At 42.0% G+C, this 13,133-nt stretch overlaps 1 protein-coding gene across 9 annotated transcripts in view; it reads right to left on the bottom strand.

The window, feature by feature from the left end:
- WNK1 (WNK lysine deficient protein kinase 1) overlaps positions 1–13,133 on the bottom strand; it is a 145,501-nt gene that overhangs the window by 30,385 nt on the left and 101,983 nt on the right. For 6 of the 9 annotated variants that reach the window (XM_090043411.1, XM_090043403.1, XM_090043404.1 and 3 more), the window contains 11 exons: positions 12,559–12,636; positions 11,025–11,174; positions 9,455–9,928; positions 8,117–8,398; positions 7,387–7,475; positions 6,594–6,756; positions 5,804–5,920; positions 3,401–3,574; positions 2,698–2,743; positions 2,403–2,543; positions 524–1,971 (listed from right to left, as the gene is read on the bottom strand). In XM_090043411.1, the coding sequence (XP_089899537.1) occupies positions 524–1,971; positions 2,403–2,543; positions 2,698–2,743; positions 3,401–3,574; positions 5,804–5,920; positions 6,594–6,756; positions 7,387–7,475; positions 8,117–8,398; positions 9,455–9,928; positions 11,025–11,174; positions 12,559–12,636 (3,162 nt within the window). Of the gene's footprint in view, positions 1–523; positions 1,972–2,402; positions 2,544–2,697; positions 2,744–3,400; positions 3,575–5,803; positions 5,921–6,593; positions 6,757–7,386; positions 7,476–7,927; positions 7,982–8,116; positions 8,399–9,454; positions 9,929–11,024; positions 11,175–12,558; positions 12,637–13,133 lie in introns of all 9 variants that reach the window. The other 3 variants (XM_090043412.1, XM_090043407.1, XM_090043408.1) reach the window with 3 other exon arrangements.

Below are 13,133 nucleotides of genomic sequence, written 5' to 3'. Positions count from 1 at the left end.
GCATGTGGAAGATGGAAAAACTGACCTCAAAACATACATGATGTTAAGATCTTGGGAGGATACAATGCCACACCTAAAGACTAGGTTTATAACAGAAGGCAGGGCTCATCTATGGAGAAGCTTCAGTCTCCCTATACATTATGCCTGACTACCAAAATAGAGAATGGAATAAGACTGCTACTTTAAAGATTTCCAAAGTCAAATAGATTTGAAAACACCCATCTGCTGGTTTTTTTGTTTCCTAATAAACCTGTTTATTTATTCCTCCTCCAAAACTAGCCTATTTAGTCTTACTGAGATATAATATAGAGTTTGATATTTGCTTCCATAGGAAAAGATTTAAATGCAATACGGTAAACAGAAGATTCTCTCTCCTTCATACATCATAACTGAAATAAAACAAAGAAATGCACAGACTGGCCACATTTGTTTTGATTTCAGGTCTTGCTACAAAAGAAAAGTCTTCTTTGAAAGACTGCTGAGGTACACTAGAAGCTGTTTACAAAACTGCTGCATTGCTTACCGGTACCCTGCTAAGAGGTGGTTTTGAGGGAGGAGTCCCTGGTTTCACTGGTGCTGCTGCAATGCTGCCTTGTGCCGAAACATAGCTGACTGGGGTTCCCACTTGCCCAGGTGTGGCTACTGGTGTCATTGCCACTAAACCAGTTGGTCCAAGGGGCAAACTCGTAGGTGGTAGAGAAGTGCTGATGGATGTCATGGGCTTAGTTGGTGCAACAGCTGTGGTTGGTATGCCAGGGATGAGTGGAGTCTCCATTACCAGTGATGACTCTAGAGATACTGATGGATGAGTTGCTCCAATATTGCCATGTTCACTGAAGAGAGATCGTAGCTTTTCTTCCAGGGTCTTTATGTCATCAATACCAGGTGCTTTAGGCTGAGTGTCAACATCTGCCTCAAGACAGTGAGTATGAGGCTGATTGGGTAGTAGAGCTGGTTGAGGCTGACTGTGTATCAAAGTCTGCTGTACTGCAGGTAGGTTTGCAACTGGCTGTGGGAGGATGCCAGGTAAAGGAACTTGAGGCAACACAGGTGTCGAGACTGCACCTACTGCTTGGGGTAAAACAGGTGTTGATACAAGTGCCGATGGGATGAGTAAAGGATGTGCCACTGCTGGCTGAGTGATGGAACTGGACATACTTGACACTACTGCTGAGGACAGTGGTACAGAGATAGGAAGGGACAGCCCAGATGCACTGCAGAGCTGTGGCTTATCTACTAGTTGTGTACTCTCAGGCTGTGGTTGTGGCGCACTAACAACAACCGTTTCTGCCTGGCTAAGGGTACAGCTACTGCTACTCAGCTGAGAAGGCTGTGAAACCACATTCTGAACTACAGCTGGGATAGACATTTGTGGAGCTGCTGGAGCTGCAGGACTACTACCAATCTGTTGAACAGACAGAGATGTTGCAGGTGGGGGTACAGCACCTGGCAGACCAACAAGGGCAGACCCTCCAGAAATCTGCTGCGTTTGTGCTAAGGAAGCAGGCATGCTGACGCTAGGGATAATTTCTCCAGTCAGTTGGGTAGTCTGTGAAGTGGTAGCTACTGAAAAAGAAGCAGGTGCACTAATGCTGGAAGTCACTCCAGCTATTTGCTGCCCAGCCTGCGATGCTGGAGGTGGAGGACTAGAATCAGATAGACCTGTGCTCGGTGCCACTCCAGAGGTCACTTGTTCTGCAATCAATGTAACAGACTGAGTTACTGGAAGAGAAATGCCAGTGGTCGAAGGGACAGATGCCGAAGGAGTCACCGATGAAGGCTGTGGGCCTCCAGCCATGCTAGTAATTGCAGGTGGAAATGGTGGTACAGTTTGGTTAAAAACTGGAGGAGCTGTGCTCGGTCCTTCAGTTATTTGACCATGTCTGATCTCAGAAAAGGCTTGTTGCAGGCTGAGTGATGATGCAGAGTGAGAGAGGTTCATCCCAGGACCATGGGATAGAGAGGCAGCAACTGGAAGAAAGAGACAGAGAGAGAGGTTAGTTCACCTAAATTAGTTTTCTAAAGTATGTCTCATCTCCCACTACTGAATTACGTATGGCATGATAAAGATGATTTATTTATTTTTTTAAAGAAAAGACTTAGGACTACAAAACCAGAGTATGTATTGTAAATTAGGATTAAGGCACCCTAAGAACCCTGTGAAAGCCTAGCATATCAAAAAATTAGGAAACATCTTGGGCTTTTGTAGGGGAAGAAGGGGAGCGAGTAGAAAGAAATCATGGATAGCACTGTCCAAAACGCTTATTTTTAACTGGAACAGTCAGGTCTTTATACTTCAGTTTTTATTCTGTTTTTAGGAACTGGCCACTTGAATTGAGTCTCACTAATTGAACATATGAATGAATATTTAGCCACCAAAATGAGAGCCCAGGCTAACTTACCCACATCTGGAATTTCCTTTCCTATGGGAACACCAGAGGTGAAAAACGTCTGTTCTTTTAACCGACTCTCTGGGACAGGACTGACAATAAATCGTCTTCCAGCAGAATGGACAACTTGGGTGAAGGAGCTAGGGGGAACACCTAAATAAAAGAAGTTCAGTAATTAAACATGCACCATATCTTGCTTGCTACAACATGTCCCACCATGAAGGCTATGCACTCCACATGTGCTTTCATCCATCAGTAGACAGAAACCATGACTGGTAGACTATTGAAAAAGCATTATAAAGTTTACCTATTCTTTGGGGCACAGAAGGCTGTTTGAACTCCCCCTCCAATTTCTGCAAAGACAAAAAAACATTAACGTTTTAAGTGGTTGCACTTCACAGCAAAAGCAGAAGGTATTTAAGAATATTGTCTTGATAAAATGTATACAATACCATAAATCCAACTACAGTAACCAGTTAGTGAAGATGTACCTAGTTAACAAGCACAATTCCTTCATTAGCGTGTTTTATATCCTCCTCTCACATTATTGTTTAGCAGATCCCAAAGTTAACATTCATTTTTCTGATGAATATAATTTTATCAGAATTCTGTTCTGATAAGAAGTTCATCAAAACGTTCCAGGGAAGCGTGGCAAATTTCAAAGTTACACAAAAGTTTATATAAACATTCCATATTCCAGGAGGATTTCAAAACCTGCACAGCTTCCTGCCAACTTGCCTACCCAGCTTTTTGGCAGTCTAGTGGGTAGACTACCTTGAAAGCTTCTAGCTCATCATCTAGCAGGATGCTGGGGACGCCTTAGAAAAAAAAAAAAAGGGTCAGAAAGGTAGAGTCTCAAAGTTTTCTAAATGAAGTTCTCTATTCAGTTTTATTTTTGTTTTGTTTTTTAATTTTGGAATTTCCTACAGAATGGGAATTCCAGTTTCTGGGCATCTGTACTCACACTCAAAGCAGAGGACATAAGGAGTATAGCCAATTCATCCACTTACCTGCGTTCCTGGGTAGAAGCTGTCATCTTTTGCCTGTGCACTTTCCAATCCCTGGTCACCTTCTAGCTCCACACCAACATCCTCACTAAGCATTTCATCCGCTTTCTCAATGATCTCTCGCACTTGCTCTACAAATGAATCTCTCTCTGTCGCTAGGATAAATTCATTCTGCACCTGTAGATAAAACAAGACCCGGTGACTTATAAATAAAAATAGGTAGGAGGCACTAATAAATCCCAAAGCCATGGGTCACAAGCCATTCAAATACCCATACTTATCTTTCAATTACTCCTATATGCCTCTCCCCTCCTCACAAAACGCACCACTTATCTAGCTAACTGGATGCTTCCGCTTTAATCGCAAATTATGCAGAAAGGGATTGTCTTTTTCTAGCACCCACAAGAATAGCAAGGTTTGCTCTGAGTTGACCCTCCATTATTTGCACTGGACTATCACTCAAAGAGGGAAGTGGCACAAAGGCCAAGCAACAAGTATCTATGTCCTTTTTTGCTCCATAAATGCCCAAAATTTGTGACCACAACAAAAGGTGGTAGTAATCTGTGCTGCTATTTAGCAGTGGGGTCTATTTGCTTTGTGGTGTGAGAGCCAGGGTAGCCCATTGTCTTCAGCTGCCCCAGGCAGGTGCTTCGGGTGTTTGAGGGGGCCCAATCCTGTGCACCCAAGGAACTGCTGAGCAGGACTGGGTCCCCTCCCCAGCCCTAAGAATGCCTGCCTGGCTTTCCCCAGTTAGAGATGTGCCCTGGGGAATCTAGAGGTAGGTGTCACAGAGTTATACCGAGATTCCCAAAGATGCGTCTCTAAGCAAGGAAAGTCCAGGTTCTCTGCTTGTGAAGATGTGTCCCAGGATTCCCCGGGGCACAGCTCTAAGACTGGAAAGCCAGGCAGGCCCTACCAGGGCTTGATCCCATGCAAGGATTTCCAGGGCATGCAGGACTGGGCCCCTCAAACTCCAAAAGAACATAATACCCACTGTTCCACAAAATCAGCAGGTGGGGAAGTAGGCAACAAATGTTTCACCCACTGAAACAGATTAGCTCTGCTAGCATCCTGGAACAGCTGATCTACTTCATTTCTAGCCCAAGTCTCATTTATCCAAAGAAGTTGGCATCTCAGGTTAATTTCTTGGGGCAGTCTGTTAAACTGAAAGCTGGCAGCTCAACTAGTTCCTCTTGCAGCTTCTTACATTAAGAATTAGATACATATTTTAAAAAAGCATCTAAAATGCTTAATTACCAGTTAAAGACACCAAGAATTAATCTCAAGGAAGGAGATGGGAGGGAGGGAGGGAAATGGGGCACTGATGGACAGGACACTATGAAGTTCTCACTCCACCCTCATCACCATATCATCCAATCCTTACCAAGTACCATGTTGGGCAATAAGACTGTCACATGCTTATTCTCTCTACAGGGAAAACATGTGCAGTACAGTTAAGGGTTTTGTTGGGGGAGTGATTTTATAAATATCCATCTGCTTATATATAGTGAATATGGAAGATACAGACAATAGTTAACTAAATCACAAATGCATTCTATGGTTTGGTTGGGATGCCCCTTTTACATGGTTTGCATGACTACTTTGAAGTGTTATATATACTGTTGGTGTTTTCTTGAGGTACTACCCCTATTAATGAACAACATGTACTAAAAGTATTTGATAAAAGTTATGTCAATGCATATTTCACATGGTGAGTGAGCAGGAGAGCAAGGTTCTTTAACCTATGCCAATACTAATTTTAAACAGTTAAGGCATATATATATTTGTCCAAATGAGGACTCAGTAGCTGGCAGATAATCTACTTGTGCCCGGAGTCCTGTTCACAAACTCAGTTTAAGAAGTGGTATTTCAACTGTATATAGACTACCCTAGGCCAAGCCACTAATAACGAGCAGTTAAGGTACCTCTGCCATTGATGATAATGCACAAAGTAGATAAAAGCCATATAGCATTCATACCTGTGGTATGAAAGAGAGTGAAACTTCCCCCAGTAACAGAAAAATAAATACATATGGAAGAAATGGAGGCTGCAGCTTATGTCAGCTCACAAGACAACATAGTAAGATCTGAGACCTCAAAGTATGTAAGAACTGAAGTAAATTCAGAGGAGGAAAGCAGTTCTCAAACAGAAGCTGACCCAAATCTTTAGAAGAATATAACAACGTGTTAACTTTGGACTTATTATCTACTATGGAGGTCACAAGAGATACAAATTTGCTTGTGGTATTAGTAAAACTAGTGGAACAGGAAACAAAAGAGTGTAACAGAGAGAAACCATGACCATGTCAGCAGTTCAGGAAGGCAGGTCCAAAAAACTGTTTTTGCATTACTAATATGGTTAACAACAAGGTTCAATTCCTCATTTACACCCGAATTATGACTTACCATAATTGATGCTATTTCCTCAGGGTTGTCACCATCTAAGTCAAATTTGAAAGTAACCATTTTCCGATTGTGTGTCTCTAGCTGGCACTCCACCACTCGATCACCTTTGTTTGAAACCTAGAAGAAAAGAAGTATGCTTTCCACCTTGAACTGCAGAAGACACTACAACCTCCCTGGTTTTTAAAAGATAAAAAGGATCTCTACCTCCTACAGTTCTTTTATTAACTTTCTAACCTGCTACCAGGTGCACTGAATGCCAAAACTCATAGGGAACTCTAAACCACACCAATCTGAATGAATGCTGTATTTCTAGCGCCTTTCTATGGAAGGCTGATTTTAACCCTTACAGCTTATACGGAAGGAAGAAAAGAAAAAAAGAGTCTACCCTCAACATTTTAGAGAAAAATATACTGGTAACACAATAAGCATTGTGAGACTTCTTAAACTCCAGACTTAAAATTAACCCATTTCTAACCTAAGAGCAAGGCTTGCAAAGCAAATATTCGGAAGCAGCTTCTAGCATAACTTCCTAATTCAATATTCTAATATACTTAATGCTCCCCTGCACACCTCTCAGTTGATCTCTAGAACAAAGACCTCTAAAACTGGAAGAATGCTTTGTGCCATTAAGCTGTAGGAGAAAAAAAGCTGGGTAAAAGTAACCATTTCAAATAGGAAGCTGATCAGTATTTATGATTAATTAAATCAGAAGGGGATAGGAATAAGCCAACCATCTTTAGCTGACTAGCCAAAGCAGTTTTCAACAATTAAAATGAGTACACTAACTCACATTAAGAATTCTCAATTTTGGCCTAGCAGTCTTCTCATGGCGAGAGCGGCTGCGTACAGACTTCCGATAATGCCGTTTGGTAGTCCGCCCTTCGTGTCTCCCACTAGATGCTGGAACATTCTCATTGCCATCACTCATGCCTGAAGCTACATCGGAATGGGCACTAAAAAAAATGAAAGCAATAAATTTAATTTTCATTAATATAAAGCTATCTCCCCAGCATTTTGTAACCAACTAATCCCTGCCTCCCCTCACCCCAAGAGATTAGTCATCATCTCAGGATAGTGTTGGTTAGTTGAAGAAAGAGGGGGATGGAGGGAAGGAGAGGAGGGTTAAACCTTATATTAGATGGTCACTTGAGTAACAAGTATTTTACCACACATTAAAAAGGTAATCGTTCATAAAATATATCTTTTGAAGTTAATCAGTTTAAGCGTACTTTCCTGGATGAGGCATCAAGCTCTGTAATATCCAACCCCCAAATTAAACTCTCAGTAATAACAGGACTGAGTAGCACCCTATTGTGTGCAACTACAACAGATTAGGAGAAGAAAGTCTCTGCACAAACTGTGCATTCTCCCCAGGCCCTGCTTAAAAATAATGCTTCTCAGCACTGGAGAAAAGCCTTCAAAGGAAAATAGAAGTTATGTCAATTTCTATTTTCCAAGCTCTTGATAATCAGCTCACGTAAAGAACAGATGCTTAATAACCACCTTAGAAGAAAAAGCCTTCTCTTAGCCAATATCTAAGCATTTGAATTCAACTTAGTTATTTAAAAAAAATCCCTGCTTGCCTGTCCATGGAAGAAGTCAATGGAGTAGTTTGTGCAGGAGGTTGCTGTGTTGGTGGTAGAGACTCTGGAACAGAAGCCTGAGAAACCCCCTGTGAAGAGAGAAAACTTTTCAAGAAACTCAGTGAGTCTTGTATCCTCACTGCTCTCACTCACATTTCATTTTTTCTCCCTCAAATCAATCCGTGAAGCCAAAAGCACTACCCTTCAAACAATTAAACAACCAGCATCTAGTAGGCTCAAATCTTGGCATCCAACAAAGAGCTCTAAAGCAAATCTCAGTGCCTGGTGAGGTCAGCCATCCTATCTGCTACAAAGTTTGCCATGCAGCCAGTCTTACTAGCAGAATGTGCAACAGGGAAGCCAATGCAGAACAAAGACCATTCAAATCTCTCTCCCAGCAACAACAATGCTGCAGGGAACAGGTATAATGAGAGATTCTCAAGGATTATCAACTGCAGTGTCTTGTACAAGACAAAAAGGATCTAAAGTATTAGCAAGAAGTGAAGTGCTAGCAGGTTTTGCCTCTGAGAGGCACACTCACTTCCCAACAGAACAACCAGTGGCAACAAGGTCCCCACACTGGCATGACATTCTGCTGTAAGAAAAAGTCATTTTAAATTCGTTAATGCCCATCTGAAGACCAACATGGAAGGGGTTAGTTTCCCCCACATACACCCACATGCCTTGAAATGTATAGTTTAAAAATTTACCCAACACAGATTGCATTTACCTCTAAGGCTGCCTGCTGTGAGGATGCAGCTGAGACCTGTTGTGCTAAACTCACTGTAGGTTGGGGCACTTGGACCTGTCCTCCTACACCACCCAAAGGAACTAAAACATTCTGTTCCACGTAAGGCTGAACCACTGCTGTAAGGTAGCCTGGCTGAGCCAATGCATCAGTGGGTATGGGAGGGGATAGTACTGCAGAAGGGATGCAAACAGAGGCCACAGCAGAGGAGGGAGCAACATTTGAGTCTCCTGGGTATTGTGGCGGCAACCGAGATGGGAAGCCCTGCGACAGAAATGAAGGAGCCAAGTTAGTGCATTTCAAGACAAAAATTAAGAAACCAGCAACAAACAACTGAGAAAAGGGAAAAAACATAGCAAGTAAAGCAGCAAAGGCACCTTCCAACCTAATGCCCTTCACTATTCAAGCACTTCACAGACCACCTTACAAACCTACCTCCAGAGATACCGTGCAGTATGAACCAGAAGATTTTTTCCAAGGCTCTCAGAGTTCCCAGGGAAAGTAGCCTCACCTTCTACACCTTACCTCATAGCTATCTATGAAATCTTGAAATGGAAAATCTGAAGAAATTGCAGGCTGAATACCCACTGTTACACAACTGATGCTATTAATATTCAGTAACTTATAGTTAATGTCCCTATTACCCATCTATCATCACCTGAACTGATTTGAGTATTAAGAATGCTTCTACATACAAGCAAGCAGTACTTATTACCACTGTGTACTCTGGAATTGTGCACATTTCACTGTGCATGCGTTACATTAAAAACAGTGAAGCTCACACTGTGAACATTCCTCTGCTATGCAGTCTACCACTTTCACACCAAGTACAAAAATAACATTATTTGACTAAACCAGAAGCTGTCAAAGTGCTTTCCACTATCCCTCCACTTCATGGCTTGCATCTGTCACTTCAGTTAATTTTAGGATCAACAAACTGGCTAATTACTGGTGTAATTGCACAATTTTTTCCAAGACACTGCACCATGTTGAGATCGCTGGCACAGACGCTACCATTTTCTTACTCTAACTGACAGCAGTATCTTGGAGCAGCTACTTTTTTCCTGACATTTTACAAATGCCATTGCCAACAAAAAAATAAATTAAAAAGAACAATAATTGGCCATTCAACAAAGCTTTTGCGAAACTACAGCCTTCTCATGCCATCTGTAATGACAGAATTGTCATTTAGTGCAAGTGTGGCTTATTGACTTGTACTAGAATTCAGATATCCACTAATATTTGCAGCACCCACTCAGACTTAGTGCCCTAGAGGAACTGGCAAGACATGGAAAAGGGCTCTCTGGCTTGCGATAATACCTGGTACAAAGCATCTCCAGCTGGAAGTGAAGCTTCAGCAGCTTGTCCAAGGCTGGCCTGCAATCCCACGGACTGAACAGCTGGCTGCAGGAGCTGTGGGAGAACCTGGCTGGGCAGCTGGGCCACAGGCTGCAGAAGCGTAGGGAGCTGGCTAGGGACAACAGTTGATCCTACAGGGATAGCAGCTGCTGCAGCAGATGTGGCTAGAGTGAGTAGAGGCTGATTAATGGCAGCTGGCATAGACATGGGCAGAGACTGGAAACCTGGCTGAGCCACTGATACATGAGGTGCTGCCATGGGCAGCTGAGACGCTGAGAACTGGGGGAGCCGGGAAGTTGGCAAGGGTTGTCCCACAGGGATATAATGAGAACCAACTGGGATGTTTGGGGCAACTGATGGTTGAGGGAGAGAAGATGCTGCAACAGGTAACTGAGGCTCGCCTTGGATGATCGGTACTGGTTGGGAAACAGGAAGCTGGGGAGGTAAAGAAAAATAGAAAGATTTTTTAGGAAGCAGGGCTGCAGAAAGCAGAATTGTTATGCATTAGTCAAAGAAAGAATTATTTTAGTTACCACAACCTTTCAGGAGTGGGGTGGAGGGTGTACTTGGCAGAGTGGCTGGAAAATGGATTACAGTCTCAAAGTTCTCATTTTGAAACACTTTCCCTGAAGGTCTTCAAGTGAGCTTTTCCAACAAATGCACATTCCATGATGGACCAGCAAGGTCTCACCACTGCTACAATATCTGCTTGTATATAAGCAGATTCTGATCTCCTCAATTTCTCCCTGAAGCCAATTTTTTTTCCTTATGGAAAAGTACCAGCCCCAGCAAAAAGCATTGAAATCTACCTCCTCTGGATATAAGCATGAAGCCATGAGAATTAAAAAGTCACTGTGCCAGCATTCAAAGAATGGCATACCTCATAAATTGAAGCAAACCAACATAACTGGAAAAAGCATTTAGGTGATGAACAGGCAACAAAAGCAGTTTAAAAAATTATTAAGGCTTACACATTGAAGACAGAAATGTAAGCCAGTTGGCAGTAAAACCATTCAGAAAGAGAAGCATCTTAGGCAAGGAAGGCAGGCAGGAGGGAGGGAGGGAGGGAGGGAGGGAGGAAAGGCTGGGTAGGCAAGAAGATAGGTCTGAAAGAGAAGGTACACGTGGCTCATCACCTAAAGAGCTGATGTTTCTGATGGCTGTATAAAAAAAAAAAAAATTGTCCTAGAAGTGCAGTTCATCCAGGGCTTCAAAATAATGGTAAACAAAACTTCTCAAAATAGAGATAATACAGTATATGGTTAATCTCTGAACTTGTACCTTAGTCACATTTCAGACACTGTGACAGATCCTCAGCCTATATTGTTGAACTTCTGCCACATGTTCCAAAGAATGTTTTTTCTAGCTACACACATGCATCATTTCCTGACAAATTGGTAAGAAAGATATACATGTCACCTCCTGCAACTCTTTGAACCATTACAGAAGGAAGATAGAACATAAGAGGGACAGCCGGGAAGTCCATCAGAAGACAGTATTCCTTCACATCAAAAAGACCAAGCTTGTTTACCTGTGACCCAACTGGTGCCTGAGGCATTGGCATGATCTGTGGAGCCTGGGTTTGAGTAACAGACTGTGTTGGAGCACCTCCACTGGAACCTGGTGGCTGCTGCAACTGAAACTGTCCTGTTTGCTGGGAAGCGGGTAGCTGCTGTGCGCTCTGTGGCAGAGAGGAGGTGATAAAATATATTTTCTGTAGAGAAAGCTTCTCAAGTTTCCCCACTTTCAATAAGCACCCCAAGATGACAGTCAGCTCCTCCTTGCCCCCCGCCTTCTCCCCCCCCCCCAGGCAACTAGACTCTCAAAAATTTAACTGCAGTCTGTTCAGGAGGACCATTTTTAGTAATCAGTACTAAACTAACACCAACACTGATCCCTAGTCCAAGGTTGTCACAGCAAAAATTAATGCATGTACACAGATTTTCAGTGCAAAGGTAATAAACAATACTGTGCAGTATATAAAGACAGATATAGTGCTACCCAGAAGAGAGCACACTAAGGTGTCAAGAGAACTGACAATCTGAGTGGAATCTTTTCTGTGAACCCAAGCAAAAAACAATGCACATACAGGTATTAATGTGTAGGATTCAAGTCTGGCTGTTTAACATTAAAAGCTGTGATAGCTATAGTATAACTTTAAAGAAAGTCAAGAAATTTAAAAAAATGACTGAAGTCTGTTTTATCTGACATCAAGTGGAACCTTAAGTTTGGAAGAGTTAGATTTTACACAAACAGGAACTGGAACACCAAAATGGTGAAAAGGATAGAGCTACCATAAAGTAATTCATGTCTGCACCAACTCACATCCCTTAATTATTATAATCAGGTTACTTACACTAGGTTAGTCTGAATTCCCTTTCCAAAAGATAAAAGGGAAAGATTATATGCCTTTCCTAAAAGGCATGCAAAGACAGTATTCACAAAACACTTCTGCAAGATAGTTGTACCAAAGCTCAAGATAACTAATTTCTTTTAATAGTTGGAAAAAAAAAAAAAAAGAGCCCAAGGGAAGAGACCCAAGTCTTCAAACATTACCTACAAGGTGTACATGCTTAGACATTCTCATTAAGATTGCCTCCCACATCTTCCACATGTACTATAGCAAAATGTGTACTTCAAAATTCCAGCTTCTAAAACAAACTTATATTAGAAGTGAGATATGGTAACTTTAAGGAGTCTGTGGAGTAGAGAAGATGTACCCTTTTGCCTATTTAAAACAAAAGAAGAACCCCTTTGGAGCTGAAAAAGTAAAGTTTATCCAAAACAGGTCTTCATTGATGTATTTTAGTCAAAATGAAGGCAGTAAAAGTCACTAAACCATACAGAAGTTGCACAATTGACTGGGTCCAAACCAACTGGTACGTACCATATAAACTCAAGAACCCTTTCCCCTCGCCCAATCTGAAACTACAGAGACGTCTCCCTGCCTGTCAAATCAACAAAAAGCAACACTGAAAATATTTAGGACTACCAAAAACAGCCAGCCAGCAAGTTTTAAAAATCAAATATGTATTAGTTTTGGATTTAGGAACCATTTTTCTTACCTGCTGAGTGAGTGGGGTAGGCTGGGATGGCACACCACCTGATAAAGTACCAGAAGCTGCCTGGCCTTGCACCTGCGTCTAGAGGAATCAAACAGATAGAAGCAGAATCAGACTCTGCAATTTGTAAGTTCCGCAACAAGCAACCAAAATTCCTTTTTAGCCAAGATGGCCTGACTGGAACAGGTTTCTACACAGATTTCATGACTCTATTAATTTAATTCTATTATAGCAATTTTTAATCCAGAACAAAGCACTATGGGAAGTAGTGAGTTCCATTTGCCAAGTATTCCAGAACAAAAACACCCCAGAATGCCTTTACAACCCAAATTTTGCCCATTAGGTAAATCAGCCTACCAGCTTCATTCTTCAGAAGCAGCTCTTTAGGATCAAGATCAGGATCAAGACCAGGAAACAAAAACACAAACTTTATTTTTCACATGCCCTCCTTCCCCAAATGGGTACACACAGGTGGCAAGGGGCAGAGGGAAGGCAGGGAAAAGGAAATAAATCTATATCTTTGAGCACCATCCAAAGATATACAGAATTCCAGATCACTATTAAATTCTACTCCGTGT

The sequence above is a fragment of the Crocodylus siamensis genome, chromosome 4 (assembly GCF_052110815.1).
Source record: "Crocodylus siamensis isolate JL-2025a chromosome 4, ASM5211081v1, whole genome shotgun sequence".
Lineage (NCBI taxonomy): Eukaryota > Metazoa > Chordata > Crocodylia > Crocodylidae > Crocodylus > Crocodylus siamensis.
Note: the sequence above shows the minus strand (reverse complement) of the source record. Positions and strands in the feature narration are given on the sequence as shown.